This window comes from Mytilus californianus, unplaced genomic scaffold, assembly GCF_021869535.1.
Source record: "Mytilus californianus isolate M0D057914Y unplaced genomic scaffold, xbMytCali1.0.p SCAF_22, whole genome shotgun sequence".
Classification (NCBI taxonomy): Eukaryota; Metazoa; Mollusca; class Bivalvia; order Mytilida; family Mytilidae; genus Mytilus; species Mytilus californianus.
The window spans coordinates 3273513-3295401 of NW_026262671.1; the positions used below are offsets into that span (position 1 = coordinate 3273513).

Consider the following 21889-nt stretch of genomic DNA (forward strand, 5'->3'; position numbering starts at 1 on the left):
CTGAAAAACTGTCGCCTTCTTTACTAATCATTAATTTTAGGTTGATAGTCCTAAATATAAAGCTTTACTACAAGTATCGCATAAACTCAACATGATCGAAGACAAATGAGACCAAGGTCAGATGAACCAAAACAAGAAATACATGTACACCTTACAATTATTTAATACACCAAATATAGTTCACTACTTGTTTATAGTTTCTAAGAAATAGACTAAACCAAGAAAACTAAACATTGACCAAGAATCATGAAAATGAGGTCACGGTCAGATGAACCATGCCAGACAGACATGTACAGCTTACGGTCAATATATATGGATTTTGATAAAGGTGCTCATAGCATATAAGAAACAAACTTAACACAGGTGCATGATTTTTTTATTAGTTGTTAGTGGCTTTGAACTAGCTGTCGGTTAACTGCAAGTATTCTCAGATCAGTACCTAGGGTCTTTTTGTTGTTCGGATGTACAAGTACCTGGCCACGTCCACTTGTATTTTTGTCCATCTGATGAGTTAAGCCTTTTTCAAATGATTTTGATAGTTCGTTCTTATGTTGTACTATTATACTACTGTCCCAGGCTAGAGGAGGGTGCGGATCCTGCTTACATGTTTAACCCAGCCACTGTATGTTATGTGCCTGTCCCAAGTCAGGAGCTTGTTGTTCAGTGGTTGTCGTTTTTTTCTGTGTTACATATTTGTTTTTCCATTCATTTTTTGTACATAAATAAGGCCAGTAGTTTTCTCGTTTGAATTGCTTTATATTGTCATTTCTGGGCCTTATACAGCTGACTATGCGATATGGGCTTAGCTCATTGTTGAAGGCCGTTCTGTGACCTATAGTTGTTAATTTCTGTGTCATTTTGATCTCTTGTGGAGAGTTGTCTCATTGGTAATCATACCACATCTTTTTTATATTATCATCGACCAATGAACCATGAAAATGAGGTCAAGGTCAGATGATAACTTCGAGATAGACATATACACCTTACAATCTTACCAGACAACATATATAGGTAAACTATTGCTTATAGTTTAAGACAAAAAGACCAAATTACCAAAAATTAACACTAAGCAATGAACTGTGAAATGAGGACCTTGCAAAGTACGCACCTACTAAATATAGTTATCCTATTTATCAAAATAAAAAAGAAATTAACATTACAAAAAAAATCTTCAAATTTTTCAAGTGGTCACTGAACCATGAAATGAGGTCATGGACATATGACAGACTGAAACTTTGTAACATAAGCCATATATATAGAAAGAATGATGCATCCAGGTCTACCCTATCCTAAAATAATCACTCAAAAACAGGACTACAAAGAGTATAGTCAAACATTGGTTGAAACAAACAGTCATATGAACTTTATCTTAAACAGCTTATCTAGACAGAAGAAACAATATCATGATTTCAACCTTAAATTTTCTGATTATCAACTAAACAGACATATGAAATATACATTTTATTATAATAATTGAATAGTACATAATGGCATATCTAGTTTTGGTTAATAATATCTTAAAAAAGAAGGTAGACAACTTTAAATCATATAATTTATAGAACACTAGGCCCAAATTTAAATATATAGCAAATTTCCACACAAATAATAAAGAACATTTAATGTTTTACAAAGACAAAAGTTTATCCTTTCAGAAAATAAAAATATATCTAAAGCAATTACATTTATAATTAAGGAACAGAAATTAAACAAATGCATACTGTGAAATAACAAAAAACCAACAATATTAAACAAAAGCATCACACAAGAAAAAAAAAGATATGAACATGATGGAATAATGTATTCACCAATATATAATTGTTAAGTAACTGCATTAAAGAAAACATTCAGCTCAATTTACACTTTATGCTATAATGCTTTACCTCCTCTTACTGTAAAAAAAAAACGGCTCAAAAAATTGTTAATACATGTCAGTATCATATTAAATGCAGACAAAGCATTTTTCTTTAACCAGTGTGAAAAGATAATAAAAATAAGTTTAAACTGCATTCTATTCACATATTAAATTTTTATAATTTTTTATATCTTCATTATTTTGAACAGTACTTCTAATAAAGATGTTTTAAACCGGTAAATAATACATTTTGTATGTATATCTTCTAAACTGATTTTTTTCCCTCAGCCGTGTCTGCTAAAAAATAATTTTTGACCCTGAACTAAAATTGACAAAATGTATGCCTTGAGTAAAGAGAATGAATGACAGCAATTGTAATCTTCTAACAATTCTATTTCCTAAAACATTATTCTTAGTATTGCTATCTATAATTTCTCCTGAAAGGCTATCTATCGAATTCCAACAAAACATATACATTTGTAGTTGACAGCTCATGAACAGAATATCAAACAAGTTCTTAATGTCCAGATGCTGCTCCTCCAGCTGTAACCACAGCTGGTATAGCTTTGTACAGATGGTCAATGTAACGCACACATTTTTCAGGAGTCATTGTCTGCCAAAACTCTGTAATACCATCAAGAAGTTCTTGCTTATTTTTAGGTTTCTTCCTTCTCCTTATATGGTGTTTCAATTCAGCCCAAACCTATAATTAAATAAATATATACATATATATATTTTAATAAATCTTTAAATCTAGGATTGTCTTAATGAATTAAAATATATACTGGTATCTTGTGATGTGTATGAATTATTTAAGAAATAATTGATGCAAGCTATACTGTATTGTAGTTTTCACATGGGTAGGCATTTTATTCGTGATTACGATATTCAAGGTCAATAAATTCCATATAGGGCTCACTTTGCTGGCTCTTGCACCATATACAATAAAATATAGACTAGAAAAGAACAGTTATTTTTAAATATATACAGATTTGACAGGTAAACTATTTTGCACTTGGTATTAATAATTACCATTTCAATTGGATTCATATCAGGGGATTCAGGTGGTGTTGGCCAATGGTTTATGTTGTTTGTGGTCATGAACGTCTTTGTGGACCTTGAAACATGCTTTTTTTTAGATGGTGACGTTCCCTTGTCACCATCTTACGGTGTTTATATATCTCAACTTGTACGATTCGCTCGTGTATGTAACAATGTTTTAGATTTTAACGAGAGAAATTTATGTATTACTGAAAAATTATTACACCAGGGTTTTCGATATCACAAACTAGTCAAAACATTTACTAAATTTTATCATCGGTATAAGGACATCATTCGTAAATATAGCTCAACATGCAGACTTCTTATACGTTCAGGTATTTCACATCCATTTTTTTATGGAAATATTCTTTATAAAGCACAAAATTGTCAGTATTCACCTCTGAAACTAACAAAACCTTTAAATAGACTTATTAAGAAGGGATATAGTTACGATACTGTTGTCAGGTCATTAAAGATTGCATATTTTGGCGTTAATATTGATTCACTTATAGGGTCTTTGCATCGGCACTAAACACATTTATTTAAAAACCAGTTGTTGGCATGACACGGGTTATGTTCTTCTCATATATGTTATGATGGTATGATACTAAACCCCTAACGGGAAGGATTGTGCCTGATATTCATATGATGAAGACATAATCTTTCAATCAGTTTAATTGAAGTCTGGAGCTGGCATGTCAGTTAACTGCTAGTAGTCTGTTGTTATTTATGTATTATTGTCATTTTGTTTATTTTCTTTGGTTACATCTTCTGACATCAGACTCGGACTTCTCTTGAACTGAATTTTAATGTGCGTATTGTTATGCGTTTACTTTTCTACATTGGCTAGAGGTATAGGGGGAGGGTTGAGATCTCATAAACATGTTTAACCCCGCCGCATTTTTGCGCCTGTCCCAAGTCAGGAGCCTCTAGCCTTTGTAAGTCTTGTATTATTTTTAATTTGAGTTTCTTGTGTACAATTTGGAGTTTAGTATGGCGTTCATTATCACTGAACTAGTATATATATTTGTTTAGGGGCCAGCTGAAGGACGCCTCCGGGTGAGGGAATTTCTCGCTGCATTGAAGACCTGTTGGTGGCCTTCTGCTGTTGTCTGTTCTGTGGTCGGGTTGTTGTCTCTTTGACACATTCCCCATTTCCATTCTCAATTTTATTTGGATCATTATCTTGGATAAGGCGGTGGTTGTCTGGAAAAGTTGTTTGGATAAACGGAATGAAAGTCTGTTGAAGAATCTGCTGATAAAATATACTATCCATTATCCCAGTAAATATAAATAGTCCAGTGGCACCTCGACGGGAGATTCCTCCCCAAACATGAACCTGAAAATAAGAAATGTGTTTATTACTAAAATGATTTTAATACCTTATTTAACATGCATGTGTGTTTGACAGTCAACTCTGTCATTAAAAAGAATTGTATTTAATAGTTATCTGTCACGTCTGTGCCCAGACTAAACACCAAGCTATCTTAAACATGTTAAAGATCTACGAAAAAATCCGTACAGTACATAATATATTTACTGAGTGAGGATTCATCGTGTTCATTTCCCATTTTTGTATATATTTATCATGTTTATGTCACACTTTCATTTGACTTTATAAGCATGACTAGCATGTTTTAATGTATTACTGCAAAACAAACTCTTTTTTTTGTTTAATTTTAATTGTTCAATTTTCATCTGGCCTTTTTTTTTAGCAGTATTCGGTTTTGCTCTTTGTTGGAACGCAGAACAGGTGAACTGGCTTTAGTCATGGTAGGTTAAAATCCATATAATTCGGATTCTGATGTGTAGTTGTATTTTATTTGAATTCATACCAACCATATCTCCTAATTTTATATTGTCTGAGTGAATGAAAAGAGAAAAACTTAATTTCATTTCTGTATTTTGTAATACGGTCAAGAGTTACAGAATCAAGCAAGAAAAGTTAAACATACAGTCAAAGGCATCCCAGTAAAATAGTAAAATAGGGTTTCACTATGACTTACATGTACATACACGTCATTTAAGTCATAGGGTTTCACTATGACTTAAATGACGTGTATGTACATGTAGTATGGGACAATGTTAAGTTTATATTTGCAACGAAAAAAATAATCTACGATGACTGATCTTATTCATTAACATGCACATTTAAAACACATAAAGATACACCAATCTCAAGCTGATATTTTAAGAATAAGTTTCACCTGTTGGCCCAGGGTGTCAATCTAGGTAATTAAACAACATCATTGAACAATTTGTTCTTACTGATTCATGATGTACATAATCATTGAAAATGATTTCACACGTATCATAGATGTTTTTTGTGTTTGTTTTTTTTGCGGGGGGGGGGGGGGGGGGGGGAGGGGGGAGGATGTATGATAGCCAACTGGTATGCGTAATAAGGCACTACAAAAATGAAATTACCCTTAAGTTAGTTGAGGGTAAGAATGCCCTTCATATATTAATAAATATAGTCTAGCTAGCATCGAAAACCTTACCTTGCAAACCGTCTAACATGATTTCGGTTCCTATGTAAGTAGGAGATTATTTTATCTAGTAATCTCATAAATAAGCATTGTAGGACTCATAATAATAAAAATATTGTTAAAGTTTCAAGTGACTTCACAATATGCCTCATTCTTCCAGATGTTAAGCAAGTACATGTGCAACAGGAATATGGTTAAGTTAATTCAGGGAAGAGGGGAAAGTAACCAAAACTACATGCCCGTTGTGGTTTTGATAATGAACGGATGAAACTCCGGTCAATTTAAATAGTTAGTGTTAAAATAATTCATACCTGATAGGGATGCTTTGGTTTGCCCTTTGCTGGAACTCGTTCATCGTCTTTGCGAAAACTGTATTTTGTGGATGTCTGAATTTTTACTGTTGTTTCATCTGTGAAGATTGCATTATCGAAATTTTCATTTGTAGCGATGCATCTCAATGCAAAGTTCAGTCGTTTCGGCTTGTTGTCGTCCCTTATCATCTGGCAGTATTGAGTTGGAGAATGCTTCCATCCTAGACGCCGTCTTGCCCTTTTAACGGTGGTTGAACTGACTCCAAGTTGGAAACGTCGCCGTAAACTAACAGCTACTTCCTGGGCAGAAATTTCCCTATCTTGACGAATTGTCTGGTCAATAAAAATTAAATGATTTCTTTTCAGAATCGGTGGCTTGCTTGCGATCTTTGGAATGTCTTTTAACGAACCACTCTGTCGATATCGTTTTAAAAATGCACAAATAGCATTAACGGACACCTGAATATTTTCACTGTCAATCAAAGTTTGTCTAATTTTGCGTAGAGATTGTCCCCCTCTCCGCAAACTGATTATTCGTTCTCTTACATACAATGAAAGTCTTGGTGGTTTTACTGGTGGCATAGTTGATATTTGTTTTTACATTAAAAAGGCAAAGATCGTATGATTTTCACTTATAGGAAGTCGATACTCATATGACATTCATCAATCAAAGCAGTCCTGCTAACAATTAAGTTAACTTTATCTTGGAGGAGCAGACCAGACCAGACAAAAGTTAACTTGGGATCAAGTTAACTTTATCTTAAAGGAGCAGACCAGACCAAAGTTAACTTTGAATCATGTTAACTTTATCATGGACCAAACCAAAGTTAACTTTTATAAGAACAGGTCTGGTTTGACTTTGATAGCAGACCTGGTCATAAGTTTACTTGTGTGTAGGACTGCTTGTGGCAAAGTTAACTTCGTCCAAGTTAACTTCGATAGTGGCCATGGACCTGTCCTGAAGTTAACTTTTCGAACAATCATTAAACAGTCCTAGGACCAAGTCTGCTTTTTAAGTTAACATAAATTCTGTCCTAGGACCGGTAACAGCAGTCATAAAACCTGTCCTAAGTTAACTTTAACCAGTCCTAAAGTCTGCTTATTAAGTTAACTAGCTGTACAGGTTAGGACCGCACCCATCTGTATACTGATATACTGTATATACTGATTTTGATTTACAATTGTGCTCTGGAATCAACTGTTCTACAGAGCATTTAAGTTCTATACCTGAGAGATGTACTTGGTTTGATCCAACAAATTTGTATTTGTGACCATCTGACTTTTTTAGGATCACAAATGTAAGACTTCCAGTTTTTACAGGAATAAACTCCCACATTTTTATTCTCCCACAACAATTAACAGCAAATATCCCATTCAGAAGCAAAAAACCGGATCCTGAAAGTAATTATAATATTCAATTTAAAAAATATCTAAAATTAAAAAAATAAATCGAGCAAATTTCAAAATTATCGTCGGATAGCCTTTACAAAGCGAACCTTATCGTATCATAGCTACGAAATGTATCAATAAATAGATTATGTAAACACGAAATACATAATTCTATCAAAATATTGTGTACTGTTATTATATTTAGCTTGAAATATAAGTTTTTGATAAGCAGTCCTTCTGAAGAATTTAATTATTAATTTTATAACTAGATTTAAGAAAATAATAATACCAGGAGATGTATCTTCCTTCAGGTCCGAGAAGGATTTGGATAATGAATAGTGAAAATTGTTGTCATCACAATCTACAAATAGAATGCATTTAAATAAATTTCCCTTTTTTTCGGGAATCGAGAATATATATTTAATCAATAAAGAATATTTTCCGTCCCTATAGCCAACTCCTTTTAGACATGTCTAAATGTGTACAAAGTATACAGCTGATTTTGCAGTTGCATTTTTGTGACATGGTGATGTTAAAGTGAGTAAAATGAAATAGAGACTTTATTTACTGTTAATAAAATGATGAATTGTTAAAAAGTAATACCTCAGACATAAATGACCTCCGTCCTTAGTAACAAATTATTAATGTTTCACATTTGAACCCTTTTACTGAGTGTACATTGCCTTATAATATTTATTAACTTTGAACTTCTCAATTGTATCATTCATGCACACGAAATTTTTCTGTTATTTTTTTTTTGCGACTGTGTTATCATCGTCGTCTGATCTGTTTTGTTTTTTTGCGACTGTGTTATCATCGTCGTCTGATCTGTTATTTTTTTTGCGACTGTGTGATCATCGTCGTCTGATCTGTTATCTTAATGATTGTGTCCTATTGAGTTCTATTCCCGATTGGAACATTTTATCTGAGTATTGCGACTGCGTGATTCATGTATAGAAGGAGTCGATAACCATGTCAACGCACTCGGACTCGCTTTTTCGAGAGTTAATGCAAAAACTCATTTTTAATTGGTTGCATTGATTTGCATTTGCTCAGACGATTTGTGAGATTTGAACATCGTCAAACTACTATTGTTTTTCTGTTTTGTGCCCAATTATGGTTTTTGATTTCCGTTTTGGTAACTTCTCCCTCTTTTTGTTAATAAACATTAAAAATACGTTTTAATTGTATAATTTTTTTTATGACTTCAAAAGGTGTAATAATTCTTTAACTTTATTAGATATACATTTTGTTTTTAAATTTGATTCAAACAACATATCATTCATGTGAACTTTATGTGTATGAACACCTTCTACATGATCGAGTTATGGGACTGTCCATCAGTTATTTGCAATCTACTCTACTATTAGACTGTTATTTAACCTAGCTGCAATAGTTGGATGACATAATTGTTTCACGTTAAGAGTTGTTACAATAGTTTTAGGATTATGAACCTTCCCTAATATAGTTTAAAAGCCAAAATTCAAAGAGCATTATAGATTTAACAGATGAAATCTTTCATGTTTATAAGACATTAGTCTTTAAGATATCAATATTTTTTAAATTGTGTCAACCACAAATGCTGAAAAACAGTTTAATATGCATTTTGTTCATACAGTATCATGGGGAATGAAATTACACTGGAAACAAACTTGGTGATCAATTTAAATTTCAATTTAGTCATATGGTCTAATTCAAAAAGGCCGAAATGGATACGTAAGTAGCTGACAAATGACTAAAGACACATTAAGATGAATCTGTTCTTACTAGGAGTACTGAGAGCTGATGAAGCGTTTTTTGCAATAAAATTTATTTTAAAGAAGTACACTACACGATAAAACAGAGAGATTGGTAGCTCTGAAGGTGAAACTGCCATCGTTTCCATTAACATTAGTAGATCTCCAAATGATAATTAAACTGCACTTGTATTGCCAACATCAAAGATACACACACAAATAATATATTTCTTATATTTATGTTTTGTTCTACATTTGCTTCATCCCTAGAATTCAAATACAATGATTTCAAAAGTATTCCTTGTGAATGTACTACATAATCATGTGTACGAGGCATTACTAGTAAATTTGTCTTTGTTTTTAGAGGTTTTATGGTCAAATATATACTTAGATTGCTATGCCATGTTGAAATTTGCATGTATTTGCTTCTCTGTTCATACTGTCATAATGTGTTAGTATACTGCAAAAGATCATGAAGATAGCCAATACACAGGTCTCAACACACTTTAAAAAATAGTCTAATGAAATGGCCAACTACACGTTATCCAAACAAGTTTGAATGCTTCCTCAGGAACATTATCAGAAGAGTTACTTTCACAGCATGTCATTGTATTATAGTAGTGAAAAAAAATGGTCCGATAAATCCCGATCTGGTTGAAATACAGATCCCTTATCCACGCTTTGCTTAACGGAATCTGAAACAACACCGTTTTACTTTCTATACACAATCCAATGATATTTCTGTCTTCTAATTTATGAAGGTATGTATCATTACAACAACACTAGATGAATCCGAAAGTTCTTTAAAACATAAAGTAAAACTGCACCCTGTCCGATCTTTGAAAGCGAAGCGCAGAAATATGAACTTTCTTTTTTACAATCAGATTGCATAATTTAACAATAATAGTCAAAAAAAAAGACAATATAACATGTCAACGTCAGTTGATCCTTGAAGGACAAAAGCTTTCATTATTTTTAAGAGTAAAACAACCAGAATTAGTGATCTAGTTATCACATATAGCCCCGCCTGCAGAAGAACTCTTTTAGGTAAATACCAGTACCAAAGTTCAAAATTGAACATGGCCTGTATTTTATAACATTTTGTTAAAAAACAATTATAAATCCAAATTAACGTTGCAGAGATGATAAAATCCAAAAAAGACTTAAATCATATTAAAATCTGAACAAGTAGTTAGAGCTTTGCATGATGGAGATATATACCTTAATTTAAAATTATTTCAAAAAATTTATAACTGCAAATTTCAATTAAACAATATCAGAAGTACTATACTGATGATACCGGCGGTGACTAAAAGTTCAACAGCAGATGAAGTAATAACATACTCAGAACCAATTTTACTGCACAGATGCGCATTTCGATATTTATTGTCTCATCAAAATACTTGAAGCCAACATTTTTGAAAATTAAAAACCTAATCTAAAACTAAAACTAAAAAGGACCTTAAGTATATTCGAATCTGGACAAGGAATCAGATCTTTGCATGAGGGAGATACATTCCTTAATTTAAAATTAATTCAAAAATTGTATTACAGCAAATTTTAATCAAGGAATATCGGTATTTTCATGCCAGTATAAAAGTACTGGCAACTGGTCTGGTGATACCCTCGGAGACTGACAGTCCTTCAGCAGAGAATCGACTCAGCTGTAATATCAGATGTAACAATACCAAGTTAGAAAGATTTCAAACAGTCTCTGAGAAGATACGTTCGAGAGGAATCATTGCTGTACATTTGTAGTATTATGTCAAAACCCTATACATTCCGCCGAAATGTCAAGTCACTGGACAGTACGATACAAATCTCATGATGCCAAACAATCCTATGTGTGCGAACTTTCTATCAAAAGATTTCAGTTAAGTTGCTCTAACAAGTGCCATTGTACACAAAAATAGAATATTATCGTATGAAAATATTAGGATGTGATACATTAACAATGACATTTCGTTCGTATACCTAAACTAAAATAGATTGTTTTCCAGCTTTGTACACTAGAAGTTTTGATTTGTCTTATTATAATTTCTCATCATTTTAACAAATATTTCTCAAATCTAAACATTATTCAACTTTGCTCATTGCTGTAATACCTAGCTTATATGATTATGTAGATATGTTTTTTAGTTTTTTATTGAATGATGCAGAAGATGGATTGATGTTACACGTCAAAAAAAGAGTAAAAAATGGTATACCAGAGGTTATCAAATCAATACCTGAGGTAAAAAGAAAAGATTGCAAACTAATTATTTATACAAACATTGACACTGAATAGTGTTGCACACTCTTGTTTCTACATATGACCCTTCACAGTCAATTAAATACCCATCCGTTGTGTTAAACTGGTTTAAACAGTTGCGTATTCTCACTTGTTCTCCAGAACCACATGATTTAGAACATATCGACCTTTCAGTCCAAGCATCCCATTTTGCTTCTATAACATACCCACATAAAATATAATAAATAAGTGGATCTTTAATCTCTAACAATAAAAGCTCATAATATAAGAATCTTGTACACATGTTAGATAAAATTATTCGTACAGTCTGAACAGTACTGAACAACACTTCTCATAAATAGTTGAAGAACAATTGGTGGCCTTCGGCTGTTTTCTGCTCTTTGGTCGGGTTGTTGTCTCTTTGACATATTCACCATTTCCATTCCAAATTTTACTGTGTTAATTTATTCAAGCATTAAAAAAGAGGGGCGAAAGATACCAAAGGGACATTCAAATCCTGAGTCGAAAATAAACTGACAACGCCATGGCTAAAAAAGAAAAAAGACCAACAGACACACAATAGTACACAAAACACAACATAGAAAACTAAAGACTGAGCAACACGAACCCCACCAAAAACCTGGGGTGATCTCAGGTGCTCCAGAAGGGTGGACAGATCCTGCTCCACATGTGGCAGTCGTCGTGTTGCTCTTGGTAGTACAAACCCGGTAATAAGTCGAATTCGGTAGGTCACATTCGGGAAAAGGGGACGGGATTGTAGTTACGGCATTAGGAACATATCCGCTATCATCTGTGAACCGGATATTCTGTAACGGTCAAGCAACTCGTGATGGCGTCCGTAAAATTTACGAAGGAATGATTTAAACTTCACCAATTGGAACTCTTGGTTTAATAGCTTCCTTGTGAGCAGCAACCCTCTATCAAGGAAATCATGATAGGAAATACAAGCCCTGGAGTATCGTATCGATTGGGAGATATATACTCCGTATGCAGGCGCTGCTGGAATGTTGCTACATAAAAATGGAAAGTTCACAATTGGGAAGCTGAAATCATCTCTTTTGTCATAAAGTTTTGTTTTCAACCGACCCTCATTGTCAATTTCTAGTTGTAAGTAAAGATATGAGGCAGACTTAACTGTATCTGTTGTATCATTTATCTCAAGTTGGATGGGATAGATGCGTTCAACATAGTCACCAAATTTTGAATTATTTAGTGAGAGAACATCATCTATGTAGCGGAAGGTAAAGTTAAAGGATACTGCTAACTTCTTTTCTTTCTTCCTAAGAAGTTACTGTATGAAGTCAGCCTGATATGAATAAAGGAACAAGTCGGCAAGAAGAGGGGCACAGTTGGTTCCAATGGGAATGCCGATTGTTTGTTGAAAAATAATATGATTCTGTCTGTTTTTGTAAGTAATAGAGTTTATCTAAAAGTTCAATTGAATGATAGGTATAAAACATAACTGTATATATCTGTATACATCTACAGTAACAGATGTTCATTGTGATATTATCAGCATGGTAACGTTTACCGTAAATGGAATACTTTCGATGATCTGATGACTTTAAATTGAAAATGTGATTTCTAAAAATATGGTTTGTTCGCAGAATAAAAAATAAAGAAAAATTCATCTTATCTGCTTGTATTTACGAATCATCCAATGCGTCCTTTTTGTAATTGATGACTGCTAACTACTATATATAATAACTCAATCACACTACTTGTGCATATATATTCATATTCTAATTGGGAACATGTTTTATGTAGTTCTTTACAACTAACTATAAAAGTATTATCGTTTGCTGTAAATGTGCAAGATTTCCTTTCATTGCAATGTTGCCTCATTTCTCGGATAACATCAAACTTTGACGTAATTCCAGGCACACCACAAGTGTTACTTGCTATCCAGTTTGCACGTCTCATTTGTATATATCCATCTGGGCATGTCCAAACAGTTTTGGTATCTATACATACGCTTCCTATAACTGAAATAAAAAAGTAATAATATGTCTTTGTATTAACACAAGAATAACACTAGAGGTACCACACAGTTCACCCCGTGTGACCGTGAACACTTTGGGTAATCAGCTAAATCGCTAATGTCACATAATTGTAATCGGCGACTGGGTCATAAAAATACAAACTTTTATCGGTAGTAGCTCAGTTTTCAAGTGTTTATACTGTGAATTAAAATTGTATGCGAAATTCGAAATGATATATCGTATTACTACGGTGTAAAACGAGCAAGAAAGGACACAATTATGAGGGTTTAAAGAAATTGAAGAATGCGATTTTTATTCATTCTCAGCCTGCCTTGAACAAAGATTTCACTTTCTGTCTGGCCCTGTCAATGACGATTGTCAGGTTATGTCATAGAAAATAGCGATATATGCGAGATATCTTCCTTATTGTGACCAGTAGCGGCGACCAGAACACATAGATAGTTGTGATTAAAACTAAGATAAATGTGTTTGCTTATCATGATTTAAGGCCGTAGATAAAAAAAAAAGCGAAATACTTAGATATAAGCATAGGGGCTTAAATATGCTTCCCCCTGTTGCCTCATAGAGATTATACGGAAATATCCTAGAAAGCAAAACAAGATGTGAGGTACTTTCATTACGTTGACCGTTTGCGACCTGAAAGAACTATTAAGTTTCTGTCTTTTAAATGACTTTCTAAGGGTGTTATGTTGTAGTCCTCACTCTGGCCACGCCAAATCAATGTCTCGATTTCCTCAGATTATAATTTTGATTTTTTCAAAAGCCACTACTTCATGGCGAAAATACATGATCAAGGATTAGACGATGTACATACATATATTTTGTACATGTACTAGAATTACAGGAATGTAGATTGGTACCTCACTTATTGATTTTTTTTCTCGACAAAACACGTGGTATGTGTGTTTCCATTTTTTAAAGAACCAGCCGTCTTATCTAATCAATAATATTTTTAGCACAAATTTGTTATATTCTCAATTTGCCTTTCACTAACTTGTACGTTAGTTTCAGGGAAACGGTTTTATTTTTTGTCGGCATCTGAAAACTTAAAATAAACAAACAAATAAACAAACAACTTACATATATATGAGTAATTTGACAATGAATTATCATGAATCTAAGTTTTCAAGGGTAAATGCAGGCGGTGATGCAACCAGTGCGAATCCTTTAAACTAGAAAAGACGTCAATTTGTTGATAAACATAGCGCGACAGGAAAGCGTGTCCATTCTTTATTTATGGGAATTTTTCACGCACATTGTTACAAGTTTTCTATGTGGTAAAAACTTTTTCCAAAGCCATCAGCTACTTAGCAAATCATGCAGATTGATCGAGATATTTTTCCTGAAGAAACAGAATATTTCTAGATGAAATTTGTTTCAGGCTCCAATCGTCAATGATCTGATGTTGATTTTTCTATCTGCGTGTGATCCTGGCTCAAAATGCATTTCACGTCCCTTAGCCTGCTGTCGACCAGATAGCAATGATCCCATGTTACTTTTGTAATATCTCTGTCGGTTTATGAACCCTTGGGCATTTATGTTCTAGCTCGGATGTAATAAGAATCTACAGTCTCCTTCTGTGACTTTATTGACCTGCACAATTGGCACCTACTTATCGAATAGGCGGTAACACTTTATGTTTAATTAACGTCTATCGTGCTGTCCCTTTTAATATAATCTCGTTAATACTAAAGGACAAAATGACGGATTTGTGATTTTCTAAATTATCCTTTTTTTTAATGATGCAGGAATATATAAGGGCTTTACAGTTTTGCTGTGAATTCTAAGCAGTCAAAACAATGGCTTTTGCGTTAAAAAAACAATATTGTTAGAGGCTTTTTCTGCTGGAACAACCACATGTTTGTTGTTATGATAGGGTAAAGCATTCACAACCCTGGGCGTCTTGAAAAGGTCTCATTGAACGTCGTACATATTGAATGCGCTTCTGAATACATGACCAAATAGAGTTGATCCTATAAAATAAAGTGTCAATTTTTTGTTTATCTGGCTTGCACTTTATCCATGTTCTGGCATGATATTCCAGTGGGAAAGCCACACGTCAGTTCTGCGCCTCCTTCCATATGACGTAACGGACAAGAATTCAAGGGCGACAATCGCGATTTTTACATAGACGGCGACAGTATCGCACCATCTCGGTAATTTGTTTACATCGTGTACAGTTTGATTTTTCAAGAAATTTATTATTAAAGACAATTAAACTTGCATCATTTCATCATCGATTAGTTATATAGGTAAGTTTAACAGGTGACCATGCTATTTTTTCTTCTTATGAGATTTTATTTTACAAGAAACAAACATCTGAAAATGGCAAGTGACGTTGTTGTTTTGGAAGATAAAAATATGGCGGGTGTTTTCCCCTTCTGAAAATAACTGACACATTTGCATCCTAATGGTTATTTAAATATAAAATGACCAAAAATAGTATCTATGATGATGGGAGTCCCTAAATATTTGCATAACTACCCATCACTCCGTGTCAAATTGCAACTGAGGCTGCGAAAGGGAAGTACATAAATCGACGCCATTTTTCAACAGATCCACATAAATAGTAGGTTTCTGTGCTCACAAAATCCTAGGAATATTCTTTTAATGGTTAGTAGAAAGATATGAACAATATCCATAACATAATTTTATTGATCAGATCGGTTTATGCCAAATTATGGCTATATATTTGCCCCTTTTTCTATGCTGAAATTTCCACAGACCACATCATGGCACATGTAAATAAACGCCCCATTATTTCCCAGCGTGAGACAAAACTTTAATTTCGGCCTGTCAATGTTAGCATTTATATTTTAGTTTAATTATTACGGTTGTGTAAAGCATTTGTGATCATTTGTTTGATTCTCTCGAATAGTAAAAAGGTTAGTAATGCATGGTTCAATGAGTGTGTGACAAAAAAAAATAACAACAGAATATATAGAGAACTATGGCTAAAAGTATAAAGAATAGAGAAAAATTGAATAAAAAGTATAAGGAATAGAGAATAATGTTGTGCTAATTTATTGAGAAAAGAGAATGATGGGCAAAAAGTATAAAGAATAGAGACAAATGACCTTAAAGATTTAATAATATAGAAATGGAGGACACCCCATCCAGACCCTTGTTTATGTGAACAACAGTACCATTTTTTTTTTGTTAAATAATGCATATATGGTCATGAAAAATATTTTTGAACAGATATCAGGTATATGAAATATTAATCAGTAGGAAAGTATCAGTTCTGCTCCTCCTTCCATGCTAAAAAAACACATAAGTTATATGTGATTGATTATTGATTTTTAACGCCACAGGATTGGCTATAGGCGTTGTGGCCAGGTTTTATTGGTGGTGGATGCCTGATTGCTCATATACTTTATAGTACAGCCCCGAAGAATGCCCTCAGATTTGAGGGAATCTCAAATTTCACAACTGATTAGCTTCACAGTTTGAAGTCCTTGTAATTTATATATCACTCTTCCCAATAAACTGACCACAGATGTTACACATAGGTTATCTGATAAGAAAGTCAACATTTTGACATTTTCTGTCTTTACTTGAAATATAAATATAAATATTTTTCATAAGATTTTGACAATCTAGTCAGTGTTTTTATCTATTAATCATGTTCAGATACAGTTAAAGGAATGTAATATGAAGTTATGATTTTTTTTTTATTAATTTTCCATTTTTTTAAAATTTAGAATAGATCCATAATCTGTTGTCATTTTGAAGATTAATTTTCATTAGAAATAAATATTCTTAGTAATTTTCACATTTATTTTGATAAAATGTCATTTAATGATAAAAGGAAATTTCCTAAATATTTAAAAGAAATTCTTAATAGAATAATCATTAGGCAAAGACAATTTGGAAAAAGAACCCTCCTTTTTATACGCCTGTTTATAAGAGGTATCATGGTATACCGTTGTCCATCCGTCTGTCTGTCTGTCCGTCATAGATAACCACAGACCTTTGGTTACAGCAATCCTAATCAATTTTGATTGGAGTTCAGATAACCCGCACAAGGAGAGTTTGAACTCACAACCTGAATGCAGAATTACTTGTGCATTTATTTTATATTTTTGCTCTCATACTGATATTTTGTTTGTAATTATGATGTTTACTTACATTTAATATCATTTATGAGGAATTAAAGATATGAATGATTGAATGAAAAGTTACCTTTGAAATAACAGATAATGATAATTTAATGTTGCATATGAAGTTAAACTTTATTTAAATATATATTAATATCTATTAAAAAGATTGATATGCTATTATAGTGATGAATTTAACTTTAACATGTTAAGATACTGAAGTAAATGAATAATTGAATAGAAAAATTTCTTTGAACATATGTTGCTGTATATGATTATGACCTTTTCTAATCAGACATATCATTTAAAGTCATTAAAATAAATTATTTATTTACACCAAAAGTCTAAGTTTTTTGGTTTATTTTTTTTGAGCTTATATACATACTTTTGATTATTTAAGATTAAAATAAGAATAATTTCAATTTCAAAAAAAATAATAACAAATATCTAAAAACAAACTTAAGTATATACATTATTGGATTTTCTCATGTTTGAAGGCTTTAGTGTTGCATAAAATTGCTTATATCCACTCCATTTGAGTTTTCGGGGATAGTTGTCTCATTGGCAATTATTTCACATCTGATTAGTTTTACATTAGTGAAATTAGAAACATTCAATTTAAATTAAAACGTGGACCACATAAGAATCAGTAGACAATTAAAATAGAAATTATAATTTCATATGACAACTCTAGAGAAGTTGGAAATTATTTTCATTTAATATCGTATGCATAAATTATATATTTACAGATATCAATAGAAATAAGGAATTAAGAAGAGCAGGGAACATTTCCATTTTGAGGATTTATGGAACAGAGGACTTTTTGACTTGTTTTTACTTTAACTTGGACTTTTTAACAATAATGCTTCTTAAATTTTAATCTTTATTGTTATGCGTTTGTTTTTTTTTTTACTTTCAAAGTATTAAGTTGTATTAAATGTTGTTTATTTGATTGAAGCTTATTTACTTATAATTATTTAAGATATTATTTACATATGTTTCAATTTAACATTATTTTTATGCATTTGTATTTATTTATCTTTTAATAAACCTTTTTTTTCTTTACATTTTTATATTTTTAAATATAGAAAGTGAAACACCATAATTATTTTATATTGATAACATGGGGTAGATGTACATGAGACAATGCTGCTTCTGCAATACAATAAAACATTCATAGATGCAAAGCAAGCATATTAGCCATATACATGTATGAACTGTAGTATTTGAGACATAAAAAAATATCAAAGATGTAAAAGGTCTACTTTAATGATTTATTAGGTGTGAAGGACTTTAACGGAGTGGTTTTAGAAACGTTCACTTCTCCCAGAGGTATCCTTGATGTCTCTCTAATAGACTCTCATGACATGACTTTTCACTGTTATATGCTTCCAGGGAGATTTTGAAGTGTGGTGACCCCTGCAGATACATATCTCTGTTTTCAGACTACTTGATGAAAAGTTTAAACTAATATACAGATTAGAAAAAAATGAAAACTGAGCAACTTGAACCCACAAAATACAGATGATATCAGGTGCTCTGGAAGAGTAAGCAGATCCTGCTCCATGTGTAGTATTAAGAATGAGATGCCTAGGTGCCCTTTTCCTATATGTAATCACATGATTTTGTAAATTATGGTGTGCTTTTATTATTGCAAATTTGAAGAATGGAATAAAATGTGTGAAAAAGTATTGCTTTTGCAGATAAATCGGCACACAGATATAGGAATGGTATGAATCCGAATTAAGTATAGATCCGGTGTCCAAGCTTTGTTTTCTTGTAATAAGCTTGGACACAGGATTTGCATTTTAATCAGATTAAAAGGTATCAGAATGCAATTTATTATTTAGATACTCACCCACTCACATTATTGCAGTGATAAAAACTGCTATCCTTTCTGAATTTACAGTACCTAAAATTTCCATCATGATAGACCTCGAAAAAGATTAGTGTTTAATAAAAGTTGTGGGTCGAACATTAATATCAATGCAACAAAACAGGATCACCAAAATCAGAGTGAGACATTCATATGCCATCTTCAAAGTAGACCTCAGAAGCAATATAGCTTTTTTTAATGCTCTTAATGGTCATTTAGCTCTCACTTGCATTAAGACTTGTATGTACTAGGCATTGAGCATACCAGTTGAAGGTTAATCCAGGAAAGCCCTTGGATGCATTCAATTTAAAATATTTTTTTTTTTCATTTTCAATGAAGGAATAGTGTAAATAATGAATGCTATATTTGCAAAATACCATTGTTAATGTTAATTTCTTCAGCAGCAGCATATCTGGGTTGAACTATTTTTTCAACTTTAGTTTTTCCTTGGGAAAAGTTGTTTTAAAAAGAAACCCATATTGACATGATTGCCAATTGATAGAGGATGATAATTATAGGTAACAGTTTTAGCCTTCAACAATTTGCAAACCAATTTGTCAAGTATAAAGGACCTTATAAAACAGCATGTAAAAATTCTAAATCCAGAACTAATGATAAAATAAATACAGCTACTATATATAAATGGAAGAAAAATAAATTTGATGAATGGCCGCGAAACTTTTTTAAAAGAATTCTTTAAGAACATGCACACACTTTGAAAACACAATGACAAATATTTGTTACCAGGGCCCAGACACACTTAAACATGAATGGTTAGTGTACAACAGGTTCCTTGATAAGGACAGGCAAAATACAAATGTTTGTGTGTTAACTTCCCACTTGCCTAGTAGTTTTATTTATACAATAAGAACAACGACTAAAAATCAAGTGAAAATTATTGACTCATGTCACAGTGGCAGGTAGGCAATATTTGTTGATTGATACTTTTAATATTTTTAAAATTGACAAGTTGACACATTTCAGGTAAATATTTACAGAAACAAAGAAAGCCTGTAATCATTAGACTAAAAAAATGGCTTAAAACAGACATTAGCTGAGTGTTTACACTTTGCATTTGTGCAAGCTTTTCATTAAGACAATATTTATTGCCCAACTGAAATTTCTTGATAGTGGGAAAAAGGGGGGGGGGGGGGGGGTCGCTTCAAGACAAATGAAGTCATTTATATGGACAAATTCATTCATAGAATAAACCAGTTTCAATGTACAACATAAATCTGTTATACACTGCAGCATAATTAAATAAATGCAGAAAATTATCAAAACAAGGAGTCTGAGCAACATGTAAAAAATCAACAAATGACGGAGTAAAGCCTTCAACCTATCAACATTTTTATTTTAAAAACATATTAAAAATCCAGGAAACATCATCACACTTCATTGTCTTAATCAATTTCGTGGTTAAAAACTGGCAAAATTGACATCATTTGCTCCATTTTGCAATGAAATAACGCCTAAGACGTTAGAAAAATGTTTAATTTTTACCTTCGGTTGAGGTATTTATTATGTAAACAAGACTCGAAGTGACGGGGAATTCTTTACATTGTCATGTGCCCATATGTTTCTGGGTCACGTTTATTTATATCTCAACCAATGAAAAGCTTTAGGATGCAATTGTGTCAATTATTTTTAGACGGGGGTATTACCCGCGTTTTTTTTGGAAATCAACGCAGGTAGTCTTTTGATTTATCATATTTCAATAACGAAGCACTTATTTTAATATATTTTTGGCAGTCGTGTGACAAAATCTATTCTGATGAAGATTAAGCCGCAAATACTGTTGGATGATAAGTCGTTTCGATAAATTTATTGTCTGAAACATATGCTACGTTTTTGTTTGCACGCTGATTACAGCGCCACTTCGAGATTTTTAGATTATGTCCCCTTTCCCGCGTGACCACCGGAAGGAACTCTTCAATGTCACTGGCTTTCCCACTGTTCAACTACATTCATTCTAAACCGGAAATTCTTCTTCCAGTTGATAGGCTGGGGAATTCGATATTTCGGGCCTTTGGCTAACAACTGTCTTATTTTTGTACGATGCGAAGATTTCCGGTAATCACATGACCAGCGTTCAATATTGCCATTACAAAATTAAAATGACCAGAAAATTACCTTTGAAACAAAATAATCAAATTGTGCTTGATATAATAAAATAATGTATAAATCTAGTTTTTGGTTGCACATTCATGTCTCTACAATATAATAATTTTTATCATGGGAAAGGGAAACTGTGTTTTTAACCATTACAGTGCGAGTTGAACAATTATATGCAAGATAAGTCATTGTGACATGGAAGGCCGAATACGGTATGCCTTGATTGTTCAGGAATTTTGTGGTGTTTATATATCACATGCGTATTTGTATCGAGATGCTGTCCAGATGGCGACATGTTGAAAATTGATAGTCGGATTTACAAATCTATTTCGATCACTTATCAAGGAAAATAACAAATGATCATCATAAAAATTACTAATTTCTGTGCGGAATTTCTTTTTGCGATATCATTTGTGTGAGTAATGTATCCCTTGATCAGTAAGCATACCAGAAGCGTGCGGGAACTCTGGTCATATTGTAATATCTATCTTCATAATTTTCATTCAACGGTACCTGAAGGTGCCAATGGTCAGAACCATAGATAACCTCATGCACATATTCAATCGTACCCGAAATATGCCAGTTACATATTTGCGATTATTATAATGCGCCCACAAATCTCAGTGTGTAATTCTCAATTTTTATTTGTTAATCTCATTGTGTTTTTGTAAATGTTAGATTGGCATTGCATCGTAGTATATTTTGTTAAATATCCGAATATAATGG

General features: G+C 32.6%; 2 protein-coding genes across 10 annotated transcripts in view; both read right to left on the reverse strand.

The window, feature by feature from the left end:
• LOC127732114 (uncharacterized) overlaps positions 1-21889 on the reverse strand; it is a 127246-nt gene that overhangs the window by 61727 nt on the left and 43630 nt on the right. For 5 of the 9 annotated variants that reach the window (XM_052241166.1, XM_052241172.1, XM_052241167.1 and 2 more), the window contains exon 5: positions 12791-13054. The exons of the other annotated variants lie outside the window; for them this stretch is intronic. In XM_052241166.1, the coding sequence (XP_052097126.1) occupies positions 12791-13054 (264 nt within the window). The remainder of the gene's footprint in view (positions 1-12790; positions 13055-21889) is intronic. 9 annotated transcript variants of the gene reach the window in all.
• On the reverse strand, positions 3777-6323 carry LOC127732115 (uncharacterized). The gene is made up of 2 exons (XM_052241174.1): positions 5694-6323; positions 3777-4232 (listed from the first exon to the last, which is right to left on the reverse strand). Exons 1-2 carry the CDS (start codon positions 6273-6275, stop codon positions 3900-3902), a joined length of 915 nt encoding a protein of 304 aa, XP_052097134.1. The 5' UTR covers positions 6276-6323; the 3' UTR covers positions 3777-3899.

Excerpts from the sequence above, each read along its gene's own strand:
- LOC127732115 (XM_052241174.1), bottom strand. The coding sequence starts at position 6,275 with ATGCCACCAGTAAAACCACCAAGACTTTCATTGTATGTAAGAGAACGA. Across the intron at positions 4,233-5,693 it reads AACCAAAGCATCCCTATCAG|GTTCATGTTTGGGGAGGAAT; the intron begins GTATGAATTATT and ends TCTTATTTTCAG.